This window comes from Elgaria multicarinata, chromosome 5 (assembly GCF_023053635.1).
Source record: "Elgaria multicarinata webbii isolate HBS135686 ecotype San Diego chromosome 5, rElgMul1.1.pri, whole genome shotgun sequence".
In the NCBI taxonomy this organism is placed as follows: Eukaryota; Metazoa; Chordata; class Lepidosauria; order Squamata; family Anguidae; genus Elgaria; species Elgaria multicarinata.
The window spans coordinates 121,744,611-121,758,947 of record NC_086175.1 but is presented as its reverse complement, the minus strand read 5'-3'; the positions used below and the strand labels follow the sequence as shown (position 1 = coordinate 121,758,947).

The following is a 14,337-nucleotide window of genomic DNA, read 5'->3' as shown; positions in this document are numbered from 1 at the left end:
AAAGAAAAAGTATGCCTCAAATACGTGCCAAGGAACCAGCCAAGCAACATTCAGCCAGACTTGAGGATGCACGGTTGCGAGCACGGCAATAGCGTTCTACAGCTTCAGATCTGCTTTGTTCTCAACAGAATGAACGCGACAGGCTGAGAGTGGCTGAAAGACGTCAACGAGAAACAGCACATCAGCATCAAACACGACTCCGTGGTAAACAATCACATGATTACAATCGCCTTGCATTCCGGTACAACCCAGCTGATGATTATAGTTTGAGGCGGCATGTTCTCATCGACACTGTGACTGAAGTGTGTCCTTATTGCAAGGCTCTTAAATTTAATGGAGAAACAAAAGGAATGTGTTGCGCTGCTGGAAAAATTAAACTGCCTCAACTTGGAGAACCACCAGAGCCATTACAAACTTTGCTTGCTGGATATACCGCAGAATCAAAGCATTTCCTATCTAACATCAGGAAATACAACTCATGCTTCCAAATGACGTCGTTCGGTGAAGAAATCATCACAGCTCCATTTATGCCAACTTTCAAAGTCAAACGACAAATTTATCATAAAGCCGGCTCCTTCCTTCCATTTCAAGATAGTCAACATAAATTCCTACAAATGTATTTCATTGGTGATGGCAATGAATTGAATGCACGCTGCGGAATTTATACCAGCATAAAAAGGTCCATTGTTTCAAAAGTGCAACAGCTACTTCACGAAAAAAACAATTTAGTACATTTGTTCAAAACAGCAATTGACATGATACCATCTGATACACACAAGATTGTTATTCATGCTGACAAAATGCCTGCTGGAGAACATGTGCGAAGATTCAATGCTCCAACTATAGACAAAGTGGCAATTGTTATAGTCGGAGATCAATCTTGACAGGACCTTTCAAAGGTGAAGATGTCCTCATTCCTTGCATTCCTATGATTCCAACAGATATGCCATTTCAATTTAAGAGATTGCAATTCCCCATTCAATTGGCGTTTGCAATCACCATCAACAAAGCTCAGGGCCAATCTTTAGAATTGTGCGGTTTAGATCTAGACACAGATTGCTTCTCACATGGACAATTATATGTTGCGTGTTCTAGAGTCGGCAAACCAGACAATCTCTATATCTACACAGACAATGGAACAACTAAAAATATTGTATATCCACAAGCATTGTGAAATTAAACATATTAGAAACATCTGCTTTGTCTTTTCTTTATTTTCAATTTAACCAGACTGAGCCACAGCAACGCGTGGCAGAGTACAGCTAGTAATAAATAATTATACTTCAGTGTTAAAATCATTTCATCTCAGTAATCATAGAATAGTAGAGCTGGAAGGGGCCTATACGGCCACCGAATCCACCTTAAAGCATACCTGACAGATGGCTATCCAGCTGCATTTTGACTGCCTCTAGTGTGGGAGAGCCCAGGACCTCCCTAGTTAAATGGTTCCATTGCCGTACTGCTCTAACAATCAGGATGTTTTTCCTGATGTCCAGCCAGAATCTGGCTTCCTGTGACTTGGGCCTATCATTACTTATCCTGCATGTTTACAACAACCTTGTAAAACACATTGTGGTAAATAACTGGCAAGGAGTCCAACTGCATGAAGATGAGGCATCCCAAAAAGGTCGCCCCGTCCTAGTTTTATTAAGAACTAAGTGGTTACATTTCTTGTTTACAAGCTATGATTGGTTGTTGAGTACAGCATGTTAATGCATGATTACCTCGTGCACAGAAGGTGCTGTTAGTGTGTGTTCAGCATGAATATACCATATAAAGGTTAAGGAAACGCGTGATCATGGTGCCTTCAGTACTGTATTGTATTCTTTGTGGGTCTTGCGTCAGCACATTCTTGGCATGGTTAGCCAGTGCCAAGATGTTCCTTAGCAAGACATATCTTATCATTGTCCTCAGCACATCTCAGTATGGTCTGCCAATACTGAATGTGTGCCAGAGAGTAACAACAATAACCCCTACACACATCAGTATTCATATCTCTCTCTTGCCATGGCAGGTGGGAGAAGCTGAGAAAAGGCCTCCATAAGTAAATTCATGGCAGGTGTAAAATCTGAACCCAGGGTTTCCTGGTTCATTGCACTGGTCTAGTGCTTTTCTTTACAAGCATCTAGAATAGGGGTGTGCACGGACCCCCCGCTCCGCTTCACTTGCAGATCCGCCATTTTCCGGATCGGGCTGCTCCGCCCCGCCCCCGCTCCGCCCACTTCCGCTCCGCTCCGCTCGGAGCTCCGGATCCGGATCCGGAGCTCCGTTTCCCCCCCCCCATAGGCTTGCATTGAAAGCTAAAAAATTATACAACTTTTTTTCTGTTCAAGTTAGAATCCTCATGTTTGGCACCATGACACCTCATGGGGATATACACATGCACGCCAAGTTTCAAAGCAATCCCATCATCCCCTGATTTTTGGCGAATTTTTGAAAATCGGGCACCCCACACACAACATCCCTGCGAGGTGGGCAGGGGAGGAGGGAGGGAAGGCAGGCAGGCATGCAGCTGGCATTTCTGGGGGCATAAGGAAGTGAGCCAAGGATAAGCCAGTAATGCATATAAAATGGAATAAATCAATAAATAAACAAAGGAGGGGTGGAATTAAAAGCAGCAGTGTTGCTCAATAAACAGCAAGAAGAATTTTTTTAAAAAGGCTATATCTGTCTTTTACCAGCAATAGGGGGACGTGCCCGGGGGAGGGGGAAGTAGCTGCCAGTTCAAGACAGCCACCAACAGCTCTGAGAAGAAGTAAAACGCTCACTTCAACTCATAACAGGCATTGCTCCACCACTGAAAAGTGACCATTCACTTCAACTCATGATAGGCATTGCTCCACCGTTTTACTCTCTTTGGAAGGCTCTAATGGCCTTCCAGTGCAGGAGAGAGTGGGGGCACGTCCACGATGAGATGCCCTAGGGGAGCTCATCCCCTTGCACCACATCTATTCAGTTGTTCACCAAGGTTAGGGTGGGGAAATCATAGCCTGACATTAATCTAACCACTATGCTGCACTGCCTCCCAATAGCCACTGTAAAGGAGATGCTCCACAGTGCCGTGTGCAGCGCAATCCAGCTGGGCTATGCAGGCGGCCTTTTTTTAAAGTGGCAGCTGCATGCCCTCCAAGGCTTGACAGATGAAAATAGTCTTGGGCCTAATCTACACCAAGCAGGATATTGGACAATGAAAGCGGTATATAAAAGGCAGGAGCCACACCAAGCAGGGATACAGAGGTACGTGTCAATGGGCCCATGCCGCTATGAAGCAGTAGTGTGGCTCCTACCTTTTATATACCGCTTTCATTGTCCAATATCCTGCTTGGTGTAGATTAGGCCCAAGACTATTTTCATCTGTCAAGCCTTGGAGGGCATGCAGCTGCCACTTTAAAAAAAGGCCGCCTGCATAGCCCAGCTGGATTGCGCTGCACACGGCACTGTGGAGCATCTCCTTTACAGTGGCTATTGGGAGGCAGTGCAGCATAGTGGTTAGATTAATGTCAGGCTAGGAGCGGGAAGTCCCGTTTCACTGGGTGCCCTCGGGCAAGTCACTCTCTCTCAGCCTAGCCGACCTCAATGAAAATTCAGCACAGCCCTCTATCTTCCTAAGACCCGATTCAAAGTGCTGGTATTGACATTTAAAGCCATAAACAGTTTGGGGCCAGGTTTTTATTTATTGTACTTTTTTGCTCTCCCAGATTCCACCAAAATTTACAGATTAGTTTCCACAGAAATTAACATTTTCTGGGCCATCCAGTCTGGGCTCCAAAATGGAGCCTGGAACAGGTGCTGGGCCTGCCATATGCACAGGTCTCCAGCACAATGTGGTGTCAATTTGTGACATTCGGGGCCTGTGTGGGCATGCACTGCCAGGCCCAAGAGAGGGTCTGGCCATATTGGAACCTGCTTGGTCTGTAAAAGAGATTCCATTCTGGTTGATTTCCAGGTAACTAAACCGGTTTGGGGGCTGATGGCACAGAGATAGCCCTGACTGTACAGCATCACGTTCATGTCATGGCTTTCCTGGTCTTGGAGAATCCTCTGGTGGTGCTTGTCCAGTACTATTTGGAAGGTGTTCTGGAGTGTGAAGATATGAACCTACCCAGCCTTTTGCCAGCAAGCTATTCTGCTTGACTGCATGTTAGTTATCCCAGTGAGCTGGGGGACTAAGAGATTCGGCCGCTCTGGCTCTGAAGCTGGCATTTTGGAGTGGCCTCCTGGTCCTTGTCACACACACACACACACACACACACACACACACACACACACACTCCTCCTCGCCTCCTTCTGCTGGGCAGCAGCTGCAGCCCCAAGGATGAGGATCAAAGGTTGCTCTCTACCTCCACCTGGAGGCGAAAGGAGAATCTTGCCTGCCTTCCTCTGCAGGGTGAGACTCAGGAGCGGTTCGTGCTCAGCCAGCAGCATCAGGAAACCTACCCCCAAACCTCCGATTCTATGCAAGGCTAATTTTGCAACGTGCCGATCTTGCGGAAGCTTTGCTTGCAGAATTTCAGTTTTATGGACGTGGAGGGAAAAGGTGCAAGCTGAAATGTGCACTGCGCAAACATGCCGGCCTGCTCTGAAATAAGCAGAAATGACACGTCGGTTTTATTAGTAATTAAGAGTGTGCAGATCAGGGGAAGCCATTGGCCAGTTGTTGAGATGGTGGTGGAAGGTTATTGTTGACATCAGCAAAATATGGCACTTGAGAGAGGCACAAGGGCAAAAGTAAAGGTCCCTGCCCTGAGGGGATTACAGTGTAAATCAGAGCTTTCCAAACAGTGTGTCGCGACACGTTAGTGTGTCAGCTGCCGTGTGTAGGTGTGTCACGCGAACGTAACGAGAAACCTCTGAGTCTATGTGAAATAAGCAATACCAACTTGCATGCATTTTTACGCAGCAAAGGTGCCCATTAGTATGGTGCACTAGTATATTCCCCTTCCGTCGTATCCGTGTATGCACACCGCGGTCGAGGGATCATACAGGTACTGCGCATGCGCAGTATGCGTGATCGGGTCAAAACAGCTGGTTCCGTGTCACTTCCAGTGACGCAGCTGCACCTGAAGTGACGCGTTCGAGAAATTCCATGGGTCCAGTTTTTTGATAGAACACCGTCTCAACCGCCGCTCGATCACAGCTTGACAAAATTGGTTTAATGTGAAAAGTCTTGGAAATGTATGTTATTATCTTGCAAATCATATATTTTTAAAAATATAAATGAAAGGTTTTCATTAGATATGTTGTGTCCCCATACATTTCATTATTACAATTTATGTATGTGTCCATATCTCTTATTAGGGGTTAGTTTAACTAGGGGTGTGATCCGCTTCGCTTAGAATCGGAGAAGCAACAGCGAACCGGGGTGATCCGCCTCCCCTACAGGCAGAGGAGAAGCAGATCAGGGGGCTGGAGAAGCATGGTGAAGAGAAGCGACTATAAGCGGAGCGCTCCTCTTTTCACGGCGCGCTTCGCCCACCATTTTGGATTTTTTTTGCCCATAGGATTGCATTGCGGAAAAGATTAGTGGATAACTTTTTTGTTTTTCAAGCTAACTATTTGAAACTCGCTGTGCTTAGAGAGCCATGGGTGGGGGTCATTCTGAGCCTATTTTCAGCACTTTGCGTGCTGCGGTTTACTTGCTATATTTTTTTTTTTAAATAGGGTAAAAAAAGCGGGAGAGGTTCTTTTTTGAAGTGCTGAGAGGCAGATTCAACTCCCAGTCATAATCACCTGATGAAGCATCCTACAATCCCAAAGTTGGAGGGGGGGGGGATAAGCAAAACAGGATACTTAGTAACTTGGGATACTGGGAAACTTTTCTTTCTTAGTCTCTGAACAGACTTTTCCCAGTGTTTTTTTAAACAGTAGCCCCACCAATGCACAAACACAACCTGAAATCATATACTAAGCAAATAAATAACAGATAGGAAACACAGCACTGCTACCCACCCTAACCTTGGTGAACAACTGAATAGATGTGGTGCAAGGGGATAAGGTCTCCTAGGGCATGTGGATGTGCCCAGTGCACACACTGGAGGGGGAATTATGCCAATTTGACTGGCCCTAAGTAAGTACCAGTCTTTAAGAAGCTACTTGACACTTCAACTCATGACAGGCATAGCTTCTCCACTGTTTAATCTTTGGAGGGCTCTGATGAACCTCCAAGGACAGGAGTGTGTGAACTGGGCATGTCCACATGCCCTAGGGGACCTCATCCCCTTTCAACACATCTATTCACTACATATCATTGGACAATGGATTCATTTAGGAAAGATATTTTCTACTTATGAAAACGCTTTTAATGAAATACGCAGAATTCTATGACTTAGATTAATCAATCAATCCTTTATTTACAGTCAATAGACCAGAAAAAGAAAGGTACAGTTATTCCAAGCAGAAGGTCAATAAGATCCTCAGAAGCAACAACAGAACTTCCTCATATAATAAACCAATCATAATACAGTTTTGCAATACAGTAACCAATGATAGACAAGGCATTTATGCATGTGCAGAGTGCAGATAATTCTAAGGCTAGAAAAACAACGCATAGATGGGTATTGCAAACCTGGAACATCTGTTCCTTTGTGGTTACTACTCTTCCTGTCCTCGCTGGGAGGCTCACATTCTGACTAATGTGTCAACACTTCTTGTTGGTTGAGCAAGTGTTGCTCAACATATTTTCAGCTGCAGTTTGGATCAAATTGCTATAGAACTTAATTTCTAATAGAAAGGGCTTACATCAAAACAGGGTGGGCACAGACAAAACAGCCCATTCACACATTTCCTCGACACAAGGCAGCATACATAGAATCATAGAACCATAGAATAGCAGAGTTGGAAGGGGCCTACAAGGCCATCGAGTCCTCCCCTTGTGAGGTGGGTTGGGCTGAGAGTCTGTGACAGGCCCAAAGTCACCCAGTGAGCTTCTGTGCCTGAGTGGGGACTAGAACCCGGATCTCCCGACATTTCTGTGCTGCTGCTGCATATCCCAGTTCCCCATTTTGATAGGATAACCTCCCTTGTGGACTATGGGAATGCTGTGGACGTCATATATCTTGACTTCAGCAAAGCTTTTGACAAAGTACCACATGACATTCTGATTAACAAACTAGCTAAAAGTGGGCTAGATGGAACAACTATTAGGTGGATCCACAGTTGGCTACAGAATCGGACTCAAAGAGTACTTATCAATGGAACCTTCTCAAACTGGGGAGAGGCAACGAGTGGGGTGCCGCAGGGCTCAGTCCTGGGCCCAGTGCTCTTCAACATTTTTATTAATGATTTGGACGAGGAGGTGCAGGGAACGCTGATCAAATTTGCAGATGACACAAAATTGGGTGGGATAGCTAATACCCTGGAAGACAGAAACAAACTTCAAAGTGATCTTGATAGGCTGGAGTGCTGGGCTGAAAACAACAGAATGAAATTTAATAGGGATAAATGCCAAGTTCTACATTTAGGGAATAGAAACCAAATGCACAGTTACAAGATGGGGGATACTTGGCTCAGCAATACTACAAATGAGAAGGATCTTGGAATTGTTGTAGATCTCAAGCTGAATATGAGCCAACAGTGCGATATGGCTGCAAGAAAGGCAAATGCTATTTTGGGCTGCATTAATAGAAGTATAGCTTCCAAATCACGTGAGGTACTGGTTCCTCTCTATTCAGCCCTGGTTAGTAGGGGTGTGCACGGACCCCCCGCTCCGCTTCACTTGCAGATCCGCCATTTTCCGGATCGGGCCGCTCCGCCCCGCCCCCGCTCCGCCCACTTCCGCTCCGCTCCGCTCGGAGCTCCGGATCCGGATCCGGAGCTCCGTTCCCCCCCCCATAGGCTTGCATTGAAAGCTAAAAAATTATACAACTTTTTTTCTGTTCAAGTTAGAAAACTCATGTTTGGCACCATGACACCTCATGGGGATATACACACGCACGCCAAGTTTCAAAGCAATCCCATCATCCCCTGATTTTTGGCGAATTTTTGAAAATCGGGCACCCCACACACAACATCCCTGCGAGGTGGGCAGGGGAGGAGGGAGGGAAGGCAGGCAGGCATGCAGCTGGCATTTCTGGGGGCATAAGGAAGTGAGCCAAGGATAAGCCAGTAATGCATATAAAATGGAATAAATCAATAAATAAACAAAGGAGGGGTGGAATTAAAAGCAGCAGTGTTGCTCAATAAACAGCAAGAAGAATTTTTTTAAAAAGGCTATATCTGTCTTTTACCAGCAATAGGGGGACGTGCCCGGGGGAGGGGGAAGTAGCTGCCAGTTCAAGACAGCCACCAACAGCTCTGAGAAGAAGTAAAACGCTCACTTCAACTCATAACAGGCATTGCTCCACCACTGAAAAGTGACCATTCACTTCAACTCATGATAGGCATTGCTCCACCGTTTTACTCTCTTTGGAAGGCTCTAATGGCCTTCCAGTGCAGGAGAGAGTGGGGGCACGTCCACGATGAGATGCCCTAGGGGAGCTCATCCCCTTGCACCACATCTATTCAGTTGTTCACCAAGGTTAGGGTGGGGAGCAGTGCTGTGTTTCTATCTCTTATTCTTGGCTTAGTATATGATTTCAGGTTGTGTTTGTGCATTTGGTGGGGCTACTGTGTTAAAAAACACGGGGAAAAGCCCGTTCAGATGAAGAAAGAGAAGTTTCCCAGAATCCCAAGTTACCTGTTTTGCCTATGCCCTCCTCCAACTTTGGGATCATCATGACCGGGAGCTGACTCTGCCCCTCAGCCCTTTGAAAAAGGTATTTTTCCCGCCGATTTTTTAAAAACTTCTAGCGCGCGACCCGTACGACGCAGAAAGTTGAGAGTAGTCTCAAAATGACCCCCATCCACGACTCTCTGTGCACAAGAATTTTCAGAACGATAGCTTAACCCCCCCCCCAGTTATCCCCGATTCTTTCCCTCAATGCAATCCTATGGGCGAAAAGCCGAAAACGCCGTTTGAGCCGCGCGGTTGACCCGATTTTCACAAAAATATAGCCCGCGACCCAGACAACGCAGAGAGGTGAGAGTGGTCTCAAAATGACCCCCATCCACGACTCTCTGAGCACAAGAATTTCTAGAACGATAGCTTCAAAAACAACCTAGTTATGCGCGATTATTTGCCGCAATGCAATCCTATGGCGAAATGTTTTCAAGATGGCGACCGGAGCGCTCCGCCTGAACTAGGAGCTCCGAAAAATGGGCGCTTCTCTTCGCCTTGCTTCTAGGGGGTCCGCGGTCCGCTCCTACTCCACCTCTGGGTAAGGCGGAGCAGGCCAATCCGCTACTGCTTCTACGCTCCTAATCGGAGCGGATCACACCCCTAATCTAGAAGGTATGCCAAGATATCCTATTCCGACTGGCTTTTGATATTCCTCCCACACACTCATTTGAATTAAGGAATGACTTCCTTTTAATGCATTAGTTGGTTGAGTGTCTTTTAATGGGTTTTTATTGCTCGGCTGAATTTTGAATTTAAATGGATTATAACTGAACATTTGTAATATAACCATGTACATTTTGATGGATTAAAAAAATCCCTGGAAATCACTTTGAATTTGCTGGGAGGAAGAGGTCTATACCAGGAAAGCCTCCTCAACCTAAAGCCCACCAGATGTTGGGCTACAATTCCCATCATCCTCAGCCAGCATGGGATTTGTAGTCCAACACATCTGGGGGGCTTTAGATTGGTCTACACATTTCCATTTTCTTTGGCGACATTATATATGCTTTTTTATGGCAATAGTGTAACATTTCAACCTAAAGCTGAATCCATTTTCTGAAAAGTAACCGGAAATCCATGATCAGCGTGGTGGAAAGGTCCACACAGAACATTTTTACGCTATGGGCAAGGGTGGGTTATATGAGTGATTGGCTGATGCCTTGATTTGATATGCAGGTGGTGAGACTTGGTTTGTATTTGTAGGGGAAATTGTTATCCCTCTCTTTGGCACACTTTCAGTATTGGCATACCATGCTGAGATGTGCTGGAACACAGGATAACACTTTTAAGATAAAGCCTTGCTAAGAAACATCTTGGTACTTGCTGGCCAATGCCTTGGAATGTGCTGACGCACTGACTCAAGAGCCACAGAATACAATACAGTATTGAAGACACTATGCTGTGATCACGTATTTCCTTAACCCTTATATGGTATATTCATGCTGAACACACACTAACCAACACCTCCTGTGCACCCCCTGTGCACGAGGTAATCATGCATTTAACATGCTGTACTTAACAACCAATCATAGCTTGTATACAAGAAATGTAACCACTTAATTCTTAATAAAAACCAAGACGGGGCCGCCTGTTTGGGATGCCTCCTCTTCATGCAGTTGGACTCCTTGCCAGTTATTCACTACATGTATTATGATGGCTAGAAGAAAAGAACAGAAGGTGGTGAGCATCTAAAGCAGGTCTCAAAAGAAAGAAACGCATTATCAGTATGCAAAATAAGTTTATTCAGAAGAAGCCCAACACATTTCAACCTGTCTCTTATTCTGAGGCCTTCTTCATAGGGCTGTAACATTAATAATAAAATACAAATGAGACAACACATATGATAAAACATATTTTCAGAATAGTTTAACCAAACACTCTATCTGGTCACTCTACAAAAGAGGGGCAGGGCTCCTGCTTTAACTGTTGTGATGAAGAGTGGTGCTATATAAATAAATAAATAATAATAATAATGAGGGTATTTCACCAGGTGCTGCATGCCTATAAATGACCCCTGCTGAAATTCCCTTTTCTATACAACTGTTAAAGATACAGGAGCCCTGTCCTCCTTTCCATATGGTCACCTTAAGTGGTGCAGATAGGTCACCCAGGTCAAAATGGTCTTTTGAGGGGCCTCTTTAGATAAGCATGAATATTAATGAAACATACAACTAACATTCCAGTCTTGCCACTTCCAATTCTGTGCTTTACAACTGCGTTCATAAAACTGTTTGGTAAACAAATAAGCTCAGTACCTGGAGTTTGCCATTTGAAACTTCTATCACAGCACCGTCTAACTACATAATTAAATGGAGTTTGTTTCTGCTGCCCAGATGCCTTCATCACCCGCCACTCTCCGGTTGGTAATTTGGAGGGTGGGGTCTGTAGGGTCCCGGACCCCAAGAGCCAGCCCGAGCGGTACAACTGCAGCCTGGTGCTATGCTTGATTGTACGGTAGTGGCTAATAAGAACCACCCTTGCAAACACTGGTACGGCAGGCAGAAATTCAACAGGTGAACCGCTAATCCCGCTCCTTTCCATATCACTCTATTTCCAGGCTGTACCGGGTAAATTTCCGCCTGTCTGTCCGGCGGCTGTTTAAAGCCAAAGCAGCTTTTTATTTTTTTAAAAAAAGAAGAAGCAAGAAGCAGAAGAACCTCGCCGTGTCCGGCGTCGTTCTAAGAAGGTGGATCCGCGAGGGGGAAGTTGGCCCAGATGATGCTGGAGAGGGGAGGGACTGCGCTACCGCTCAGTAAGGCGGGTGCGGGTCCGGAGAAGAGTCCCGCGGGCGCATGGCCGGGCGGGGCTGCGCCTCCGGGCACCTCGGGAGGCATGACCGGGGCCCGCCGCAGGAGGAGCCGGGCGCTGGGAGGAGGCGGTGGCAACAGCACTATCACCAGCCGCAATACGAGGATGCTTCATTCCCGGTTCTCCATTCAGCCCCTCGGGCGCCGGCGCCGGCGGCCGCCTCCTGGGCTGCTCTGGCTTCTGTTGCTCTCGGAGAGCGTAGGCGCCGGTGCCCGGAGGAGGCCGAAAGCGCGCCCGCTATGGAAAGCGCCGAGCCGTGCTTGGGGCCGCTACGAGCGCGCCCCCGCCCCCGCCGCGCGCTCTGGGAGTTGCTCCGGCAAGGCCGCCGCTGCCCGAGCGTGGCCAGGCGGCAGTGGCGTCTGCTGGCGGCCGTCCTGACCTGCTGCACCGCGCTGGCCTTGTACGCCGTCAGCACCCTGCAGCCGCCGTCACCCACGGGGCGGCCCATGGACGCCGCCGGAGAGCCGCTCGTGACGGTGCTGCTGTGGTGGGAGCCCTTCGGGCTGAGCCGGCGCTTGGGCGACTGCCTGCGCCTCTTCAACGTCAGCGGCTGCCGCCTCACCACCGACCGCGGGCGCCTGCAAGAGGCGCACGCCGTCCTCTTCCACCACAGGGACCTCATCTCGCAGGGTCCTGGCCAGATACCCCGGCTGCGGCCCCCTGCCCAACGGTGGGTATGGATGAACTTCGAGTCGCCCTCCCACACCCACGGGCTCCGCGACTTGACCGGCCTCTTCAACTGGACCATGTCCTACCGGGTGGACTCGGACGTCTTCGTGCCCTACGGCTACCTCCGGCCCAGCCTGGGCCTGGAACGCCACCTGACCTTGCCTAGGAAGACCAAGCTGGTGGCCTGGGTCATCAGCAACTGGAACGAAGAGCATGCCCGGGTACGCTACTACCGCCAGCTGAGGGACTACCTGCCCATTGACGTGTACGGGGCCCAGGGCCTGGAGCTGAAAAATGACAACGTGATCAAGACCGTCTCGGAGTACAAGTTCTACTTGGCCTTCGAAAACTCCCAGCATCCGGACTACATCACCGAGAAGCTCTGGAGGAACGCCTTGAAGGCCTGGGCCGTGCCTGTCGTATTGGGGCCATCCAGGTCGAACTATGAGCTTTTTGTGCCCTCTGATTCTTTCATACATATTGATGACTTCTCCAGCCCCAAGCAGCTGGCCTTGTACCTGAAATTCCTTGATAAGAACAAGAGCAGCTACCGGAGGTATTTTGCCTGGAGGAAGCGGTACGATGTCCAGGTGACGTCTTTCTGGGACGAACATTGTTGCAGGGTTTGTGATGTGGTCAAGACTGCGGGGAAGCAATTCAAGACCATACAGAATCTAGCCAACTGGTTTGAGAGTTCACCGCGTGGGGTTGGCTAGTTGATCATGCAAGAACCTCTATTTAAAAAAAAAAAACTTGAGGGGAATATGACGCATACCGAGAACTAGGGTTGACAGGTTCTTGCCCCAAGGCACCCAGCTTTGCTTTTTTTTTAAAAAAAAAATGAAGGCAAATTTACAAAGATTGCTTGCTTCAATCACCATGTGGAGAGTCACCACAAATTATTAAACTTTCATGGCCTCTCCTCTTGGCTCTTGGGGTAGAACTGCGCGATCACTGAGGAAAGTCTTTGTTGGATTCTATCATGTCAGACGGGGAAACAACATTTGAATGCTTCCGTTTGTTAATTTTTTCCCTTCATCTAAAAAGCTAGCCTTTTAGGGAAAGCTTAAGGCTACAACTCTTCTCACTGGTGTTCTGGTTTTAAGGGGAACATTAAAAATGTGGTCCCTCCTATGCACAGAAAGCATGACAGGTTAGAGTACAAGAAGCATTCTACCAAATAATTTTGCTTAACATGTAACTCAGTTGTTATTTGCAGAGAGTGGTTGAGGCGGTGATCTATAGTGACTTACATAAGGCTAAAAGAAGAGCCCTGCTGGATCAGACCAAGTGTCCATCTAGTCTAGCATTCTGTTCACACAGTGGCTGACCAGCTGTTGACTGAGATGCCAGAAGCAAGACACAAGTGCAACAGCATGCTCCCACCCATGTTAACAACAACTGGTGTACATATTCATACTGCCTCTAATTATTGACTATTATGGCATCTTGGTCACGGCCAGCCAGTTTAAGATTCTGACTTGCTATCCCCTGACGTTACCCACATTTTAAAGCTTTTGCTTGTCGTGGAGAGACATGGAAACGGATAGTTTCACAAGACCATTCGTCACAGCAAAGTTGCCTGGAAACGTCAGCATGCAATCTCTTCACTGCATCAGCACCACAGGTATATAATTGCGTAAATTGGTCCTAGTACAGCCTTTTTATAGGTTACCTGCTATTCCATATTAAAATGTGTGGACTTGTAGGAAGCTGCTTTATGCTGAGTTGGAGCATTGGTCCATCTAAACTCCCACAAGCCCCTGTGAACATGGCCATTGTTCAGGAATGCTGGGAATTGAAGTCCAAAACATTTGTAGATCTACTTGCTGCCCACCTCTGGTCTACACCAGTGTTTCTCAACCTCCAGATGTGTTGGACTACAACTCAATCCAGCCATTGGCCCAGTCCTACCTGGGGATAACAGGGATTGAACCTTGAACCTTCTGCATACAAAGCATGTTCTCTCACCTTGATAAGGTATTCAGAGGGAGCGTTATATGTCTGACTACATAAAATTCCATCATTGCACATTGGTAGATTCAGTGCTACTTCAAAGCTGATGTTCTACCACAGATACACGATCCTGGCCTTCTGTTGTAGAATCCATAGCTGCTGCACAGATTGAATGTGCCATGCCAAGA

General features: G+C 47.2%; 1 protein-coding gene across 1 annotated transcript; it reads left to right on the top strand.

The window, feature by feature from the left end:
• Positions 1–11,508: 11,508 nt before the first annotated feature.
• FUT4 (fucosyltransferase 4) lies at positions 11,509–12,939 on the top strand. The gene has a single exon (XM_063127740.1). It carries the CDS (start codon positions 11,509–11,511, stop codon positions 12,907–12,909), a length of 1,401 nt encoding a protein of 466 aa, XP_062983810.1. The 3' UTR covers positions 12,910–12,939.
• Positions 12,940–14,337: the final 1,398 nt, after the last annotated feature.